Source organism: Anas acuta, chromosome 1 (assembly GCF_963932015.1).
Source record: "Anas acuta chromosome 1, bAnaAcu1.1, whole genome shotgun sequence".
In the NCBI taxonomy this organism is placed as follows: domain Eukaryota; kingdom Metazoa; phylum Chordata; class Aves; order Anseriformes; family Anatidae; genus Anas; species Anas acuta.
The window spans coordinates 60,798,749-60,814,067 of record NC_088979.1 but is presented as its reverse complement, the minus strand read 5'-3'; the positions used below and the strand labels follow the sequence as shown (position 1 = coordinate 60,814,067).

The 15,319-nt window shown below is 39.1% G+C and overlaps 1 protein-coding gene across 1 annotated transcript in view; it reads right to left on the bottom strand.

Annotated features, from left to right (window-relative positions):
* The window catches only part of COL4A1 (collagen type IV alpha 1 chain), a 130,512-nt gene that overhangs the window by 80,739 nt on the left and 34,454 nt on the right, over nt 1-15,319 (bottom strand). Inside the window, exon 2 of the mRNA XM_068678507.1 lies at nt 1,217-1,267. Coding sequence (XP_068534608.1) covers nt 1,217-1,267 — 51 coding nt within the window. The remainder of the gene's footprint in view (nt 1-1,216; nt 1,268-15,319) is intronic.

Genomic DNA, 15,319 nt, shown 5'->3' with positions numbered 1-15,319 from the left:
TCTAACTTGACACATTTCATGTTTCTCAGAAATTAATCTATGTTCTGCTACAAATAAAATTATCTCTGCTTTATTCTCTAATTAAACCACTTACGTTCCTCTGTTCTGGAGAACACCAAAGAAAAGCCACCAACAAACATTCTTAAAATCCTCATCTGTAAATAAGTAGCTATCACATATGAGACAATGTAGAAAACTGGATGTGTATTTACATATTAAAAAAGCCAACAATTAAAGAAAAAACACTCCTTTGGGTGACCTAAACAACTTACCTTGAAAAATGTACCCACTGCAATCACAGGATGATAAAACCATTGGTTTACACTCTTTTGTAATGGTAGATATACAGTACATGTGCATGCGCAACCAAAGATAGTGTAGATTAAAATCTCTACAGCAAAATTGAAAGAGATAAGAAAAGTGATTGAGTATCTACAATATTTACTGAAGTAGGTAACTTGCAGAGGGAATTCATGGAATGTTTAAGTACACTGTATTTTTTCTTCACTGCTATTTGCTTCAAAAGAAACTTTTAATACATATTTTTTGTTCCATACACAGAAAGAGCTTGCACAGCTGAATGAACAGATTTGCAAGGTTCTGTTAAAAAAAAAAAAAAAAAAAAAGGAATAATTTTTTTTTCCTTGATCTGAAATATTTTTCTGTATTTGAGTTTATTATCAACTTCCTTCTTCCTACTGGATGTCATTGCCTCTGGGGTTACCTGACCCCTGGTCAGGGTATGTTGCTTATGATGCATCACAGCCCACAGCCTTCCTGGAAAGCACTGAGGGGACCATTTCTGAATGGAGGTGCTCACCTCTCTCCCAAAGGTGGTCAAGAATGTCAAACCCAGATCTGCACTGGAAGTCTGGAGGTGAGGCATGGGAAAGATGAGGCACGAGAAAGGTGAGGCTGACGGGTCAGCATCACGCTCAGTGGGGACAGATAGAGAGAGGGCATGGCTAAGCACCAGGCTGGGGGTTTCACCCAACAGTGATGGCATTAGGCTATTTCCCACCCCAAGCCTCCAGCCCCCTGCCACTGCAGATACTGAGGTGGCAGCATTTTGGAAACACTGCTTAAAGGGCCTGACAATGTTCTATGGTGATACAAATGCTCAGGGAAACCCACGGCTGACCTGCTGCCCAGTAGATTATACACTGTGTGGTTTAAGTAAGAGAGATAATGAAGCAGAGACAGCTGACATACTCACCTTTTGCCCTTTTACTCCACTGCAGTCACATTTTCCACAACCGGAACAACCCTGAAAATAAAACAGAAATAGAAGATTAATTGTCTGAACTGGGTGACAGTCAAAAAATACAGCAACAAGTCAGGGATATCAGCAGGGTGGTCAGCACATGGAATGTCCGCTTAAGCCCAAATGCAGTACTTTGCTATCTTTATACAGACGTACACTCTGTCACAGTCAAAGACGATTTAAAAAAAAAAAAAAAGCTGTAGTTTTTACTCATTATTAAAAATGCTGTATTGCTTTTAAATTATTGTATTTTGGGGCCAGCATTTTCAATATAAATCATTATTCCAGAACACATGCATATTCTCCATCTAACAATATGAAAATCTCAATTCAAAACAACTTCTGAACTTGCCTCTAGGATTCTTCTGCATTTATACATTCAAAGCCCAACAGATTTTTTTAAATAAAATCAATTCTTTCTTAGAAGCATCTCTTTATTACCAGTTCATCAATAAATGGCTGCACGCATACTTAATCTCTATAAACACATATCATTGCTTTGAGGAGAAAGGAATGGGGAAACTGTATTTCATGACTTATCTCCCACAGTTAAGGAAGAAAACAGAAGATCTGAAAAACACAGTCTAATACTGTCTATACCCTTTGGGTCTTTACTCTGAGATCTTGATATTGATTTACTCAATTTTTAATCAGTGATTTGCAGTCTTCAGATATGAAAAAAAAAAAAAGTTTTTAAAGGAAATTAAAATACTGGTATAATTACCATGGTACACTATCTAAACAAGCACATCTGCAAATACTTCACAAAATCAAGCCAAACCACAGCCTTCAAAAGGGTAAACTGCTCCTAATCTTAAACATTAGATAGGGAGACAATTGTTAATGTTTACTGGACTGGCAATGACTATCTCCAGGGTTCTGGTCCTTTCTTACATCTACTTTACATTTCAGATGATCTCCTTTCTTGCTTTCTGTAATGCCAAACTGTAATTGTCATTATGATGGGAAATCTTCCATTTAGGAAAAGCACATTCACTGCAGCAGAAGAATGTATGCAAACACATGAGTAAAGAAAAGCATAGCCAGTCTGAATTACTTTCCAGTCAATACTGCAGAGATTCTTTTCCTGAAAGATTTTGTTTTCTCAGTACAGCAGTACCTTATGGGGTTTCTACACTACATAAACTAAAGTCAAGATGCAGTTAACTTCTACCTCCAGAAAATGTCAATACTTCAGCATAAATGTTGACAGATTCCCAAATCTATCTGGATTCCGTGAAGTAAAATTCTGGTGGCCAGGTGGACAGGAGAATTTGGGAGAGGGGGGTCTTCATCTCAGGAGGGAAGGGCGGTGCACTGTGCAGCTGGCTTTGCTAGTCCCAACAGCTGATCTCAATACATGAAATACTCCAAAGTGTAACTTCCCTCAGAGTGAGGGAGAAAGAATCCTGCTTTAGATGTTTGAGGATGGGAGCTCAATGAGAATAAATGCTACTAAAAGCTTTCACACTTTTGTTCATATAAGCCACGAGACAGAGACTTGAGAGATTTGGAAGTCTGTTTATACTAAGTCAATAGTAATTAAATGGTTGAGATTTCTATCACATACTCATGAAGAGACGCTCATATTTTTGCAAAACATGAAAGCTGGTAACAGATGAGAGAAGTCAGACTAACTGATGCCCAAGTGAAAGCTTGGGTTGCTCTGTGTTACCAAAGTACTCCTGCACTCTCAAGTACATCTGGACTACTCCCTACTTCTCCTCCTCATAGTCATGAAGCAGCTGGTGAGTAACTCAGGCAGTCTATCACTTTTATAGTTGTTGTGCCCCTCAGAAACAAACTAGGAGGAAAACAAGCAAAAATGTATATCCCTGAATATTCCACTAATGCACGTGAGATACTTCATTAGTCCTAGTAAGCCGTTCACTGGAAGCAGTCAGGGGCAGCATCTCTCCAGAATGAGCTCTCAGCAAAGATGCTGAGCATCCATCCCTTCATGCCTACAGAATACAGAAGCTACAGGGACCTCAGTGCTGCTGGGAAGTCAGAGCAAATGCACCCAAACTGTTCTAAATTTGGAAAGAGACCAATAAACATTCTCACTCAGGAAAGTTTGATAATACAGTAACACTTTTTAAGTACATTTACTTTTAAAGCAAAGCATCAAAGAGAACTTGGGTTTTAATGCTTAAAATAATATTACTAAAGGCTGTCCAATAAAACTAAAATACCAGATCCTGAAGCATTTGTTGCTTTTCATGCTATCTTTATATATATATATATATATATATATATATATATGTAGATCTGCTGAGTTTGTTGTTTGATGTTAAGTTTTCTCCACATTCATATAAAGCAACAATATTCCTATTTTTCTCTTACATTATACTGTAGAAAGACAATTGGATCTGAAAACAATGCCAACACATGCTACAATGCCAACTCAGTACTGACCAGTAGGGAAAAGTGCCACTCAACTTCACTTCTTGCAGTACATGGTTTTGCCCAGAAAAGCATTGGGCCTCCCATTTCAAGAACTGACCTTGTACAACCTCTCTTAGTTTTTCAGACCTGATGAGATCACAGCTGGAGGACGCATGCCTGCAGCTCATACTTCCTCCTCCAGCATCATGTAGAATGTTATCGGTTGTATCAACACATCCCTTAAATTCAGAAGAAGTCTGTTTTAATTGCATCTGGGAATGTAATTAAAATACGTCATTGTATCATTATAAACATCTGTTTTCAAGTTAATCCCCTCATATTTCCTTCAGCCTGTTATTTAACATGCACCATTTTAGAAAAAGGTATGTTGCTATTTATTTTCAGTTGGGGTTTGTTCTTAAATCTGGCATGGCCAGAAGAATGGATTTGTGCTTTCAGGTCTCCTTTTGTGCTCCCAAAAATGACTCCATTATATTCCATTTTTCCTGTTTCTTAAGCCTCAGTTTAGAATAGCATAAAGTAAAAAAGGTACAGAGCATCAGGAGGCACAGCTGCATAAAGTCCCATTTGCAGTCAAGTGCTGTAACCTACTATGCCAGAGCAGGCCACCTGTACTCCAAAATTCCATGTTTATTTTACAGTAGCATCATCTCCTACTGTTATTGACTGTAACCTTTATAAACAGATGGACAGCCTCTACTGGATAATATTATCTGCAGCTACTAATGCCTATTTTTGAATCTAAAGGATGTGATAAGATTCTGCATATGCAATAAGATTCTGCATATGCTAGGAAGAAGTATGAACTTTTTCCTCCTGGGCATCTGGGAAGATGGGAGGGACAGACTGGAAAAAGCTTATGGATCAAATGTCAGTTTAAGGAGGTCAAAGGGGCATTTAAGTAATGAGGTGGGAAACTGGGAGAACAAGATGCTTACAGCAGGTACAGGAATAAGGATTTGTGTTAATTTGACCTACTGTGCTTACAAACATCTATGCTAATTCACTGCAGTCTCCCTTTATTTGACAGTAAGAAACAGGCATTTCTGGGCTGGGATTCATCTCACCTATTTTGGATGTTTGCTTTCAATGTCAATGAATCACACCTTGGAGGACAAAGCAGGAGAGACCGAAATAAGCAAGTATGGGCTACATATGAGAACAAGGGTAAAAATGGAGAGTGAAGTGCACACACACAGACGATTAGAGGGCTAAGGGATACAGAGGGCTACAGGGATGGAGAATTATAATATCTCCTCATTCCTCAAAAAGTATTGTAATTTAGCTGAGTATCTTCTGAACAGTGAACATGGAGATCTGCATTTCTGAAGCTCATTTAGGAATGACTTATGAACCTTGCACAATCAAGTCCTAAATGGGAAACTTCATCCTGAAGGAAAAATGATAATCATCTCAAGGTGAGATGAAACTATGCAAATTATTTCTGTTACTTGAAATTGTTCTGATTTAGAACAAGTCTAATATGAAGAATCCAGTTTGTGATTTCCCACCACACATGGCTAGAGATGGGAAAAATATTCTTGTCCTATCTCCTAGGCATCCTCTTTGAAACAGTGTCTTCTCCAGGAACCGCATGGAGCTTGGAGCAATCACTGCTGTCCTCCAAGTGAAAAAACAGAGAAGGAATGGTGCTGTGCAGGAAGTGTAATGTGTAGTGGGGGAGGCACTGAAAAGGAAGGGTCTTTATTCCTTGTGTAGCAGTTAATTAGACTGACCCAAAGATCTCTGCCAGATGCACCTACTCTGCATGGCCAGCTAGCAGGTTTCGAACAGACACAGCTCCCTTGCAGCTCAGGCTAGCCTGTTAGATAATATTTGGTGGCATTCATTCTTCTTACTCCTCCCACAAAATACCAGTTAGCCCAGAAGCAGAAGCTCATTTTAGCTGTACAAATTGCTTTATTTTTTGACAAGCATTTCCGTTCTGTTTCTTCCTCCCAGACTGTCTGCAACTGATAAGCTTTGTGAATCACGCTAGCAAATCAGTATAAAACTACAAAAAAGATTATGCCATTTTAACATCACGTGTGAGAACGTGCTTCATGCAGACCGAATATTTGCCTAAAGGAGAGAGATTTGTTTACCATCATGCTAAAGGAAAGCCCTAAAAGCACCCAGCCCAGCCCCTGCCTACTCAGGCCTGAGGGGTGCTCAGCCCTGAGAGCAGCACTGCTGAAACTTCCTGCAGCGGATGGGAGAAACTCTGCAATTCCGTTTCTAACACATCTGTCAGACTACAGACTTTCGCATTTTGGTCTATTTTTCCCCGTCCAGCTACTTTCCTGGCAGTCGAGGACTATTGCTTGGAACACGTACAGGAACAATACAAACAGCCGGAGTAGCAGCCTACGAGGGAGACGGCGGCCATATTTGGAAATGCCCCGTGTCTGGAGGCTGCGGAGAGCACCCAAAGGGCACAAAGGCAGAGCTGGTTCCTGGACCACTCGTCTTTCTCGCACAAGTGCTTTTTTTCACGACAGAATGCAGTTTCCCATCCCACAACATCAGCCCAGCCTCGGCTGAGTTTCAGTTGCCCAGTTTCCTGCAGGCACAGGCCAATTGCGTTGGCCTCAGTCTAGATCCAGCCTTGCATTGTACACCACAGGTATAAGGCAGATACCTGATATGTTTCTCACTGTTTACTCAATGTTATTTGTGTTGAAAATCTCATTCCAGGGCACATAGTCACTTCCCCTACACCTTAATGCAATGTCTTGCCAGTGATTGAAAACCTTGTGAACGGGTGACCGATGAGGCTAGCACAGATGTTAAAATTCTGGGACTATTCACCGTTTCTAATTCATATCTGAAATGCTTCAACAAGTAAAAATACTTATTTCATCTCATAATTTATTCATTATAAAATGTCATTTTGTATTTAGACGTTACACTGATCATGTTTTCTGATGAGAATAGTAAAGATTTCCCTGTCTGCTTTGCTTTAGTTCAAATCCCAATTTGGACTGCATCCTAGCACCAATTCCCAGTTCAAACACCAATTTTGGTTATGTCAGTGGGATGTTTCTGTGACAGCTTCGAGTGACAGCTCAACCTCCTACCACCAGACAATCTTTCCTCCCCTGCACTAACTTAATCACAGCAGAGATTTATCTCTACATAGCAAAGACTGCACTTCTACCTGCGCACATATATGTACAACTCATGTAGCTGACTAAAGAACTGGATCAATAGGTGTATTCAATTTCACATCCCACCAAATATGGGAACAGGGAAGTGATGCAAACAGCAGGATACTTATCTCAAATTCTTCACATATTTTCTTCCCTTCAGAATGTCAAAATAGCTCCCTAGCTGCATTACTATTCCCATGTTTACCCTTTGGATAGAACTGCACTGAGTTAGCTGAACTGCTCTTTTTGTATGTAAAATATCATCAGAGGAAATCACTACTAATCAGTTAACTGCAACACTCAGTTAAAATATTTTTCTTAACTGATTTTTCAGTCCATTAACAACTTCAAAAAAAACAATCACATTGCTACAACTTCTGACTTGCATCTAGCTAGAACAAAAAAGATAACAAGAAAAGAAAGAATGTCTTATTTGTCCCTGTAATGTTAGATTTATTTTAGATTTTGGAAACAGATTGCTATACTTGAAGAGTATAAACTCCTTCTCCCCTCCTTTTTTTTTTTTCTTTTTTATTTTTTTTTCTGAAATAAATATAGCAGGATGAAAAGCTTCATTGTTTCTTTATCTCACCATACTGTATTTATACAAAAGGATAAAAATATTTGCAAGAAACATCCAATTTAATCTATTAAAAAGGACCTAAATGTCTAACTTATGAACTTCTAGGTCTTTATAGACTACAGTGATAAGGTATGGATTAGTATTAATATAAGTGTTAGCTACAAGTACATTTTGAAATATTACATTTGTAAGGTTAATTTATGTACTGATATCCTGGTTGATAGAAAGTCTGTGGAAGAAAATGATTTTTTTTTCCCGCCTACGTTTTTTCCTAGGATTTTCACAAAGCAAACCGACTGCTCATTATAAGAACATAATTCTTCCTTGCCATAATTAAGGGGAAAAACAAACAAAAACAAACAAACAACAACAACAAAAAAGCACTAACACAGAACTACCACACCTCAAAGTCATATTCCTTCAAAACAGAGCTTTGCATGAAGTATTTGACCCAGACTTAAAAGTTGTGCTATACATTATCTCCTGCCTCAGAGGGTTGGAGTTCATTTCTCTCAGAAGAACAAGAAACATGATGTGCTGTGGAGCATTTCAAAGGCAAGACTGACCCCCCTTTTTCCCACTGAAATAATTTCATTTCACATGGCACATTGAAATCTTATTAGATCAGAGATGGGAACCTGAGCATCTTCCTTAATGTGCAAAGCAGTGGAGTATAAAGGCATTTTCACCTGCTTTCATCCTGCCTCCACAACAGCTGGGTATGGAACCACACTACAACAGTGTGAAAGTAGATATCCCAAGTGCAGACTGTCAAGCAGGTACTCAAAACCCCCTGACTACACTGAACACGGGTATCTTCAAAATTCAAGGAAATACCATAATGAAAAAGCAACTCCTTTCTGAGTCCAGGTATATTTTCTTTGCTCTTAGCAAATGATGAAAAATCAAACAAGTCAAAGTGCACTATTAAAGCAGTTCTCAAAAATGTCTCTGATTTCTTTTAAAAAAAATTGTTATTCTTAATAATTTATTTTACTGTTTTATTCCTTGAATATGGTTTAAATTTTTTATTTCACCAATTCTAAAGTCGTATTTTTCATCAAATCACCAACTTGCTGACAAACTCACCCAATCCTGATCAAAATCTACCAGCTTTTCATTTTTAAAGGTTATACTTTTCCTTCATTAGTGTTTGAAATGGAGCAATTGTTGCAATGTAGATTGGGATGTATCCTCTTTTGTCATCAGAAAAACAGTCAGTTTAATTGTAGCATCTGAACAGAAAATTTCACTTCAGAATGAATCAACTTGTAAGGCTAGCTTGAAGTTAATTATACAACATATTACTTTGATGACAATTAGCTTTAACTGATAATTAGCATGGTATCTGTTTGCCTACTTATTCTAAGTATATTTCATCAATGGAAACCTTGGCATAAGCATTAGAAAAGTACTGTGGGCAAGCAGAGGAAGGTTCACACACGGGATTTAGCAGTTCAAGCATTGTCAGAAGTGCTGAGAGAGAGTGGTGACTTGGTGCAGTCACTCACTCAGTTATTCCCATACGCTCTGCTGTGACAGGGGTAGCTGCTTTTTGGCGATGTCTGTGCTAAAAGACTGGCCTTGATCATATGCCTAAACAGTGGAAGTCTGCCCTTTTCAGGAGTTAGTAGGAAGCCAACTGTCCTGGACTGACAGATGAACTTCAACCCACAAAATGGTTCAGGAAGAGGAACACTTGTCATGCCTTCACTTTCAGGACTTAAAGCAGAGAACAGAAATGCAGGACAGCTCTCGTTTCAGTTGTAGAGACACCTATTTCAGATATCACTAGACAGATAAATGATAGAGAAGAGGATATATTATGATTTTATAATGTTATAATATTTATAATGTCCAGTCTTTCCTTCTCTTTCCTTCTCTTCAAAGTCCAAAAAAAACAAAAAACAAAGCAAACAAAAAAAAAAAAAAAAAACAACCTAAAAACTTGGCAACTTATCTTCATGTCCATTTTTGTTACCCAGCAAATCAAGGACAGACTACTATTACGACTGTTCTGGGAATTCCTTGAACCAAGGGATGGCTTATTGGTTTTACAGCTTTCCACCTCTAGGTCTCCAAATTAAGTTCAGCTCTAGTCAGCAGTAACTGAAAGTTTCTGTCATGCAGTAGCTATTTAAAATCCTTGGTTGTGTCATTTCTATTTTCTGTAGATCCAGTATTCATAGAGCACAGTAGAACAGTGCCATTCACAATATCCTGTGGTATCCCACCTGCCTCCAGATTCCAAGCCAGGTGGCAACAGCTCTCCCCTCAGTCCCAGGTAATATCTGCCATGTCTGATAAGTCTCTCGCATGGTGCTAGATGCCTAAGTTTAAGCAACAGTAATAAGTGCAACCCAGTTTCTGTAGACTCATTAAAACTTGCACACGTAAGAAGAATTAAAATACTCATACTGCTGAAGACCTCCCTTGGATGTACGTTGATGTACATGGGTAGGACAGAAAGAAGCAGAAGTGGTCCCCACTTGCTCTCTGTTAATGCAGAGTTGTTCTCCTAACACATCTTCTAGGAATAGCTTTAGACTAGATGAGAAATGTCCTGTAACAATCGTACACAGTGGAAAACTGTGGCACTGCAGTTGTCAATGCATCAGGCAAGTACCACTTTTAATCTGAGGGAAACTTTAAGCAAGTCTCACCCAAACTGGCATATAACTGAAAGAAATGCGAATTTACTGTCTGAAGTATCATCATGGACAATGAAATTTGAAATATTTACAACAATTCAACTTTGGTTTTATTTAAAATCCTCTTATAAGTTTCAGAAAACTGGTTCTCTACAAATAAATCTCTATATAATATAGTTGGAAATAAATTCTTTATTGCTTTTGGGACATGAGGGGCTGTTTGTAGATTTTGGCAAGTTTTTCTTCTGTTTGGCCAGAGGCTGTATTTGTTTCGTTGTTGTTGTTTTTAGCGTTACCAGAATCCTTCAGGATGTTCACACAAAAACTGCAGACAGACCACAGATCCTTATCAGAGATCTCCAGTGTATTTTGGCCACTCAAAAAATATTGTCTCTTTTTTTTTTTTAATACTTAATACAATTATTTCAGAAAATATTTATTTTTTAAATTAGCATTGGTAGAAGTACTCAGTAAAAAGCTGTAATAAATGAGCAGTCACATCTTAGTCAAATGAATCCCAGATTGCTGGATCTGAAATGTTTCATCACAGGGACCTCATTTCTGACATTCTTTTCCAAATTCCCCAACGGTCTGTCCTGGAGGTAGGGTCATGGGAGTCCCCTGAAAGCTGCTCTGTGAACACGACTTTCCTGCTGCTGATGTGAACATCATTTTCACAAAGCAATGCAAATCCTGGGGGCTTCCAGTCAGTTCACAGGAAATATAAAGCTATTCCTGTTGTTCCATATTTGGACAAAAATGACATTTAAAGCAAACGTTTCCTCAAACTAAAATCCTTTACAGGAAGCTCTGACAAGAATCAGGGTATTTGCTTATTTAGTAAAGTTTTCAAAATATCACCTTATGCTACTCTGTTCTGCACAGCTCAAACTGTGCAGAATACTAACTAATGCAAATACTAACTAATCTCATTATCGTTATAATACAAACCCCTCCATCAGTGAATCTACAAGCATGTCTAAATCCACAGACTACCAGATATTGTTTAGCCTCCAGCAGAGACTACTGTATTTGCAAAGGGACTACTATCTATCCAGTTGTTTTTGTACCCTTTTCCTATTTAAGAACTCCACTTTTAGTTATATCTTCAAAGAAGTGAAAAATATTCCAGGTTTCAGTAGCACACAAGAGTAGGTGGATCCTTTGGTACAACAGACACTGTTCTTCATCGGCAGCTGAGAATTAGAGTATAATCTGGGACCACCTTCTATTCAGTGAAAAGCATTTCCAGGAACACATTCCCAAAGGCATGATCCTCTCTTAATTCAGTTATGGCAACCAGTGCCTATAATTCCCATCCTACTCTTCTACTTTGTGAAGAGGCAAAGTTGAGCCAGGAGATACAGATGAGAAGCTCCCATACCCCATATTGCTAACTTAAACAAACAAGTCTTGCAGGGAGGACAGAAAATTGTGCTGCAGAAGTGCCACCTCTGCAGCCATGTGGCCACAGGCCAACCTCCTGTGTGGCAGGACGCCTCCAATGGAGAGAAGGCATCCTTCATAACCACCCAGCATCCTCACTTGTGTTTTCATGGTGGTTTGCAGGACACCAAAAAACCCTCAGAGCCCATGTGTCTTTGCACATCCACGTAGGCAGTGAAGGCGCTGCACAGGGACAGAACAATGTGCCTGGTGGTCCATGACATGCAAGGTGGGCATCCTGTTAAGGCTGTTCCCCTTTCAGCTGCTACCTTGAGGGAAAGGTGACCTCCCTTTGGGCCATGTGTCTATCCAGAGCTATTGCTGGGCTTTCACTTTTATAACCAGTACTCTCCTGGCACCTACAATGCCTGATTACATCAGGGATTAGTGAGAAAGGGCAAGTATGCAGTGGAGATGCCACCTTCAGCGACCCTACCCATCTCCAGGCTTTTCTGTAAACCTCAAGGCCAAGGAGACATGTCGGGGAGGAAGGATGTTCAGGAAGCCAGTAGAGCAATTTTGCAAATGTTTACAGTGAGTTGGTGAGCGGTGCTTTCCCTTCCGTTAGCTGATAAACATGGACATCAACATAAACAAATAGATTTGAAAGTAACAACTTGAAAACAGTACAGCACAGAGGAGTGGAGGGCTTCTCCCTTGGCTACCGGTTGCCTAGACTAAATAAACAGAGAGGCGAAATCCTCCTGGTGGGGATAGGCACTGAAGAATGGGAGAAAAGCCCAGGAAGAAAAACTCCTGAGCCTGGGAAGAAAAACTCCTGGGTTCATCCTCAGGCCTGGGCCCTGAGGATGAACCCAGGTGACCTACAGTCCAGTACAGATAAAGACCTGTGTTTTAAACAAATGCCCCTGCCTGAGCATGGCTTTCCTTTGTGTGGGCTGTGAGTACTGTGTTTTCACTTATGCAACTCCAATTTTCACCAGGGAAGGTTATATGCATGTGCAGGTTTGCCAGGGAACCACACTCCTTGCCCAGGAGGCCTCCTGCCTCCACATCCCATATACTGCATGAATGGCATCTATTTGTGCCTTCTAAGTCCTCTACTCACTATAATCAGTTTCTTATCCTTTACCTCTCCCCACTCCTGAGTCTGATTCTGTGTGACTCCTGAAAAGACTTAGCTTCATGTACATCTCCATGGCCCAGCTCCAAGTCCAAGTACCAGTAAGGGCTCTACGCCCTTTTCCTCAGGACAGACAGACTGCTCCAGGAGCAGACAACTCATGCAGTTGCTCCCTGAAACTGTGGCTGAACTTGCACGGAGGAGAGATCCCACACAGCCCCATTTCACAAGAGGTGCAGCATCCTGTGCAGCAAACAAGATTTGCCCCTACTTGTGAAATTCCACAGCTTCTAAAAGGAAAGCCTTAAGGGAAATCCCTACTGACCTCCATGGAATAGTGCAAGCATATACAATTTGTGAGTAAAATCGAAAGAGGACAGTCTGCTAGAATATTTGAAGGCTATCAAAATTTACTAGACTGCATGCAATTTTTATTGCATAAATTATCAGAACAGTCTAGAAGACTTCATTAAGAAAACACATTAAGTCTTTTTTTCTTCTAGATAGGAGGTTAGCTCACTAGTCTCAGTAATACTGTGAAGAAGTGACAGTGGTAGCCTCACTCTGGACGGCAGACTCAACAAAGAGTCATAAGATTGCTAATGAGCAATTAATACCTTTTAAGAACAAAAAGGTATTCTGGAAACAGCAGCAGTAACCACAGCAGTTCCAACATCCTTGTCAAACACTGGATTTCAAATGCATGCAGCATGTTTAGTCTGCTTAGCAGCCAGCCAAAATATACACATACACAAAATTTCATTTTATAAACCCACCTTTTTTTTCTGCACAGATCTAAAAGCTCTTCCAAATAGGTTCATCCTATAACAAAACCACTGCTACAATAAAAAGATGCCTTTAATTCCTACAGCGAAAGATTTCAGCCAGTTGTTGTGGACAGCCAGTTCTATAGCAAGTGGACTTAAAATTGGAACATTATTTCCTAATAATAAATTTCGTGAAGTGAAATCTATTTTAGGGGTATTTGCATTATAATCCTACCACAAATTCTGGACTGCAAGCAGGGCCAGGTGTTTATTACATGCATTTTTCTCCAATATATTAACAAACCGCTAATCAACATCTACCGGGCCATGTTCTCTAAAGCTTAGAGTTATGACTTCAGTTCAGCTAAATTAATAATTTTTGCAACAAATCATCAGCCAGACCTCTGTTTGGACTCCTAAAAATCCATAATTGGGAGTATTTTTTTCCTTGCACCTTTACAGGCCAATCAATTCTATCTTTTCCTCCTTTTAAGGATGTCATTGACTATGTACTGCTTTCTCTCTTCACAATACACCAGTAGCTTTTCATGAGTTTTTCTATACAAATCAGGTCTTAATTCCAGAAAATGTTTTCACTTGCAATTGGATTGCAAAATTCTAGGTGCATGATAACTGCACCTAGACTGTAAATAACTGTAAATAACTGCATACATTAAAGATAATTTTGTCTGAAAATCAGGAATTCAAGACTAGTCTAGAATAATTTTCAAAGACCTTACTTTTTTTCTTTTTCTGCTGTTGAACTCAATTTGAGCAATGTGGCTACTCAATGGGATTCCTTCAACATTTTTAAAACCTAGCCACAAGAAAAAATCAGTACTAGCCATGTGTACTCTAATTTACTTGTCTGGCCCAAATGAAAAACAGACACACTTTTCTCGAAATTACATTTTTCAAAATCCACATTTGAAATCCAGTTTCAGTAAAAATTTGAATGTTGGAACAGGACCAAAGTAGAGCAAAATAGAGACAGGAAATATTTAGTGTGCAACATTTGTCAGACGCAAAAGGAAACAAACTTGTCAGACCTCTCTTTCTTTTATGTTTCTTTGTTGCCTAGACAGGAAGTTGACAAAAATTTATTTATTTTCCTCCTATAAAACATGCAACGTAATTTTTATTGTACCACTTCAGTTGCTGACTGCATTCAGTAAATAAACCTACTTCATGAGCAACCAGGAAAGTGTTTAATATCTGACAGTTTACAAGAATGATGAACTAACTGAGTACAAAAATAAAAATAAATAGTTTTTAATGCAGAAACGGAAATAACGTGATATAGAAGAGAATCCATTCTTTTCTGTGGCAACTTCCTGAGTGATGGAAAAGCTACAGCTGAGTATAATTAAACATTTGCCTAACCTGCATTCCACATGTAAAGGTCAGGAGGACTGCAAACACTGATGAAGATTGACATAGAGCTGTAAATATTTTGTGAGTAGTTTATTTAAAAACAGTAAAAAGAAGCCATGTTCAGCAATAAGATTTCTTCCACGTATTAATGACAAGCAAGCAGACTCAAACAGGCTTCAAGAGCTTTGCACGTTATTTAGAATTAAAAAACAAATACAGGAGAGTAAGCTCATCCATCCAGTAAATGCACTAATAAGCACTAAAGATCTCATTATTTGTTAAATATATATAAGAAATTAATAAACATGGGTTACTACAGAAAAGGGCAAAGTGTAAATTCCAGAGCTCTTCCAAAAAATATCCTCCCAGTATGAGGCTCAAGGTACCCAAAGGTACAACATGCAGCACACAAGAAAGATTATTCCTCCCATGACTCACTGAAAGGGTGGTTACTGATAGCTAACGCCATGGAATACAGTCGTGGTGGGACCTGCCATAGGTTTGTCCTCTCCTTCCTACAGTCCTATCCCCACTTTTGCATTGCCACTGACACGCATCAAATCCATCCTGGAACTAAACTGTATGAGGA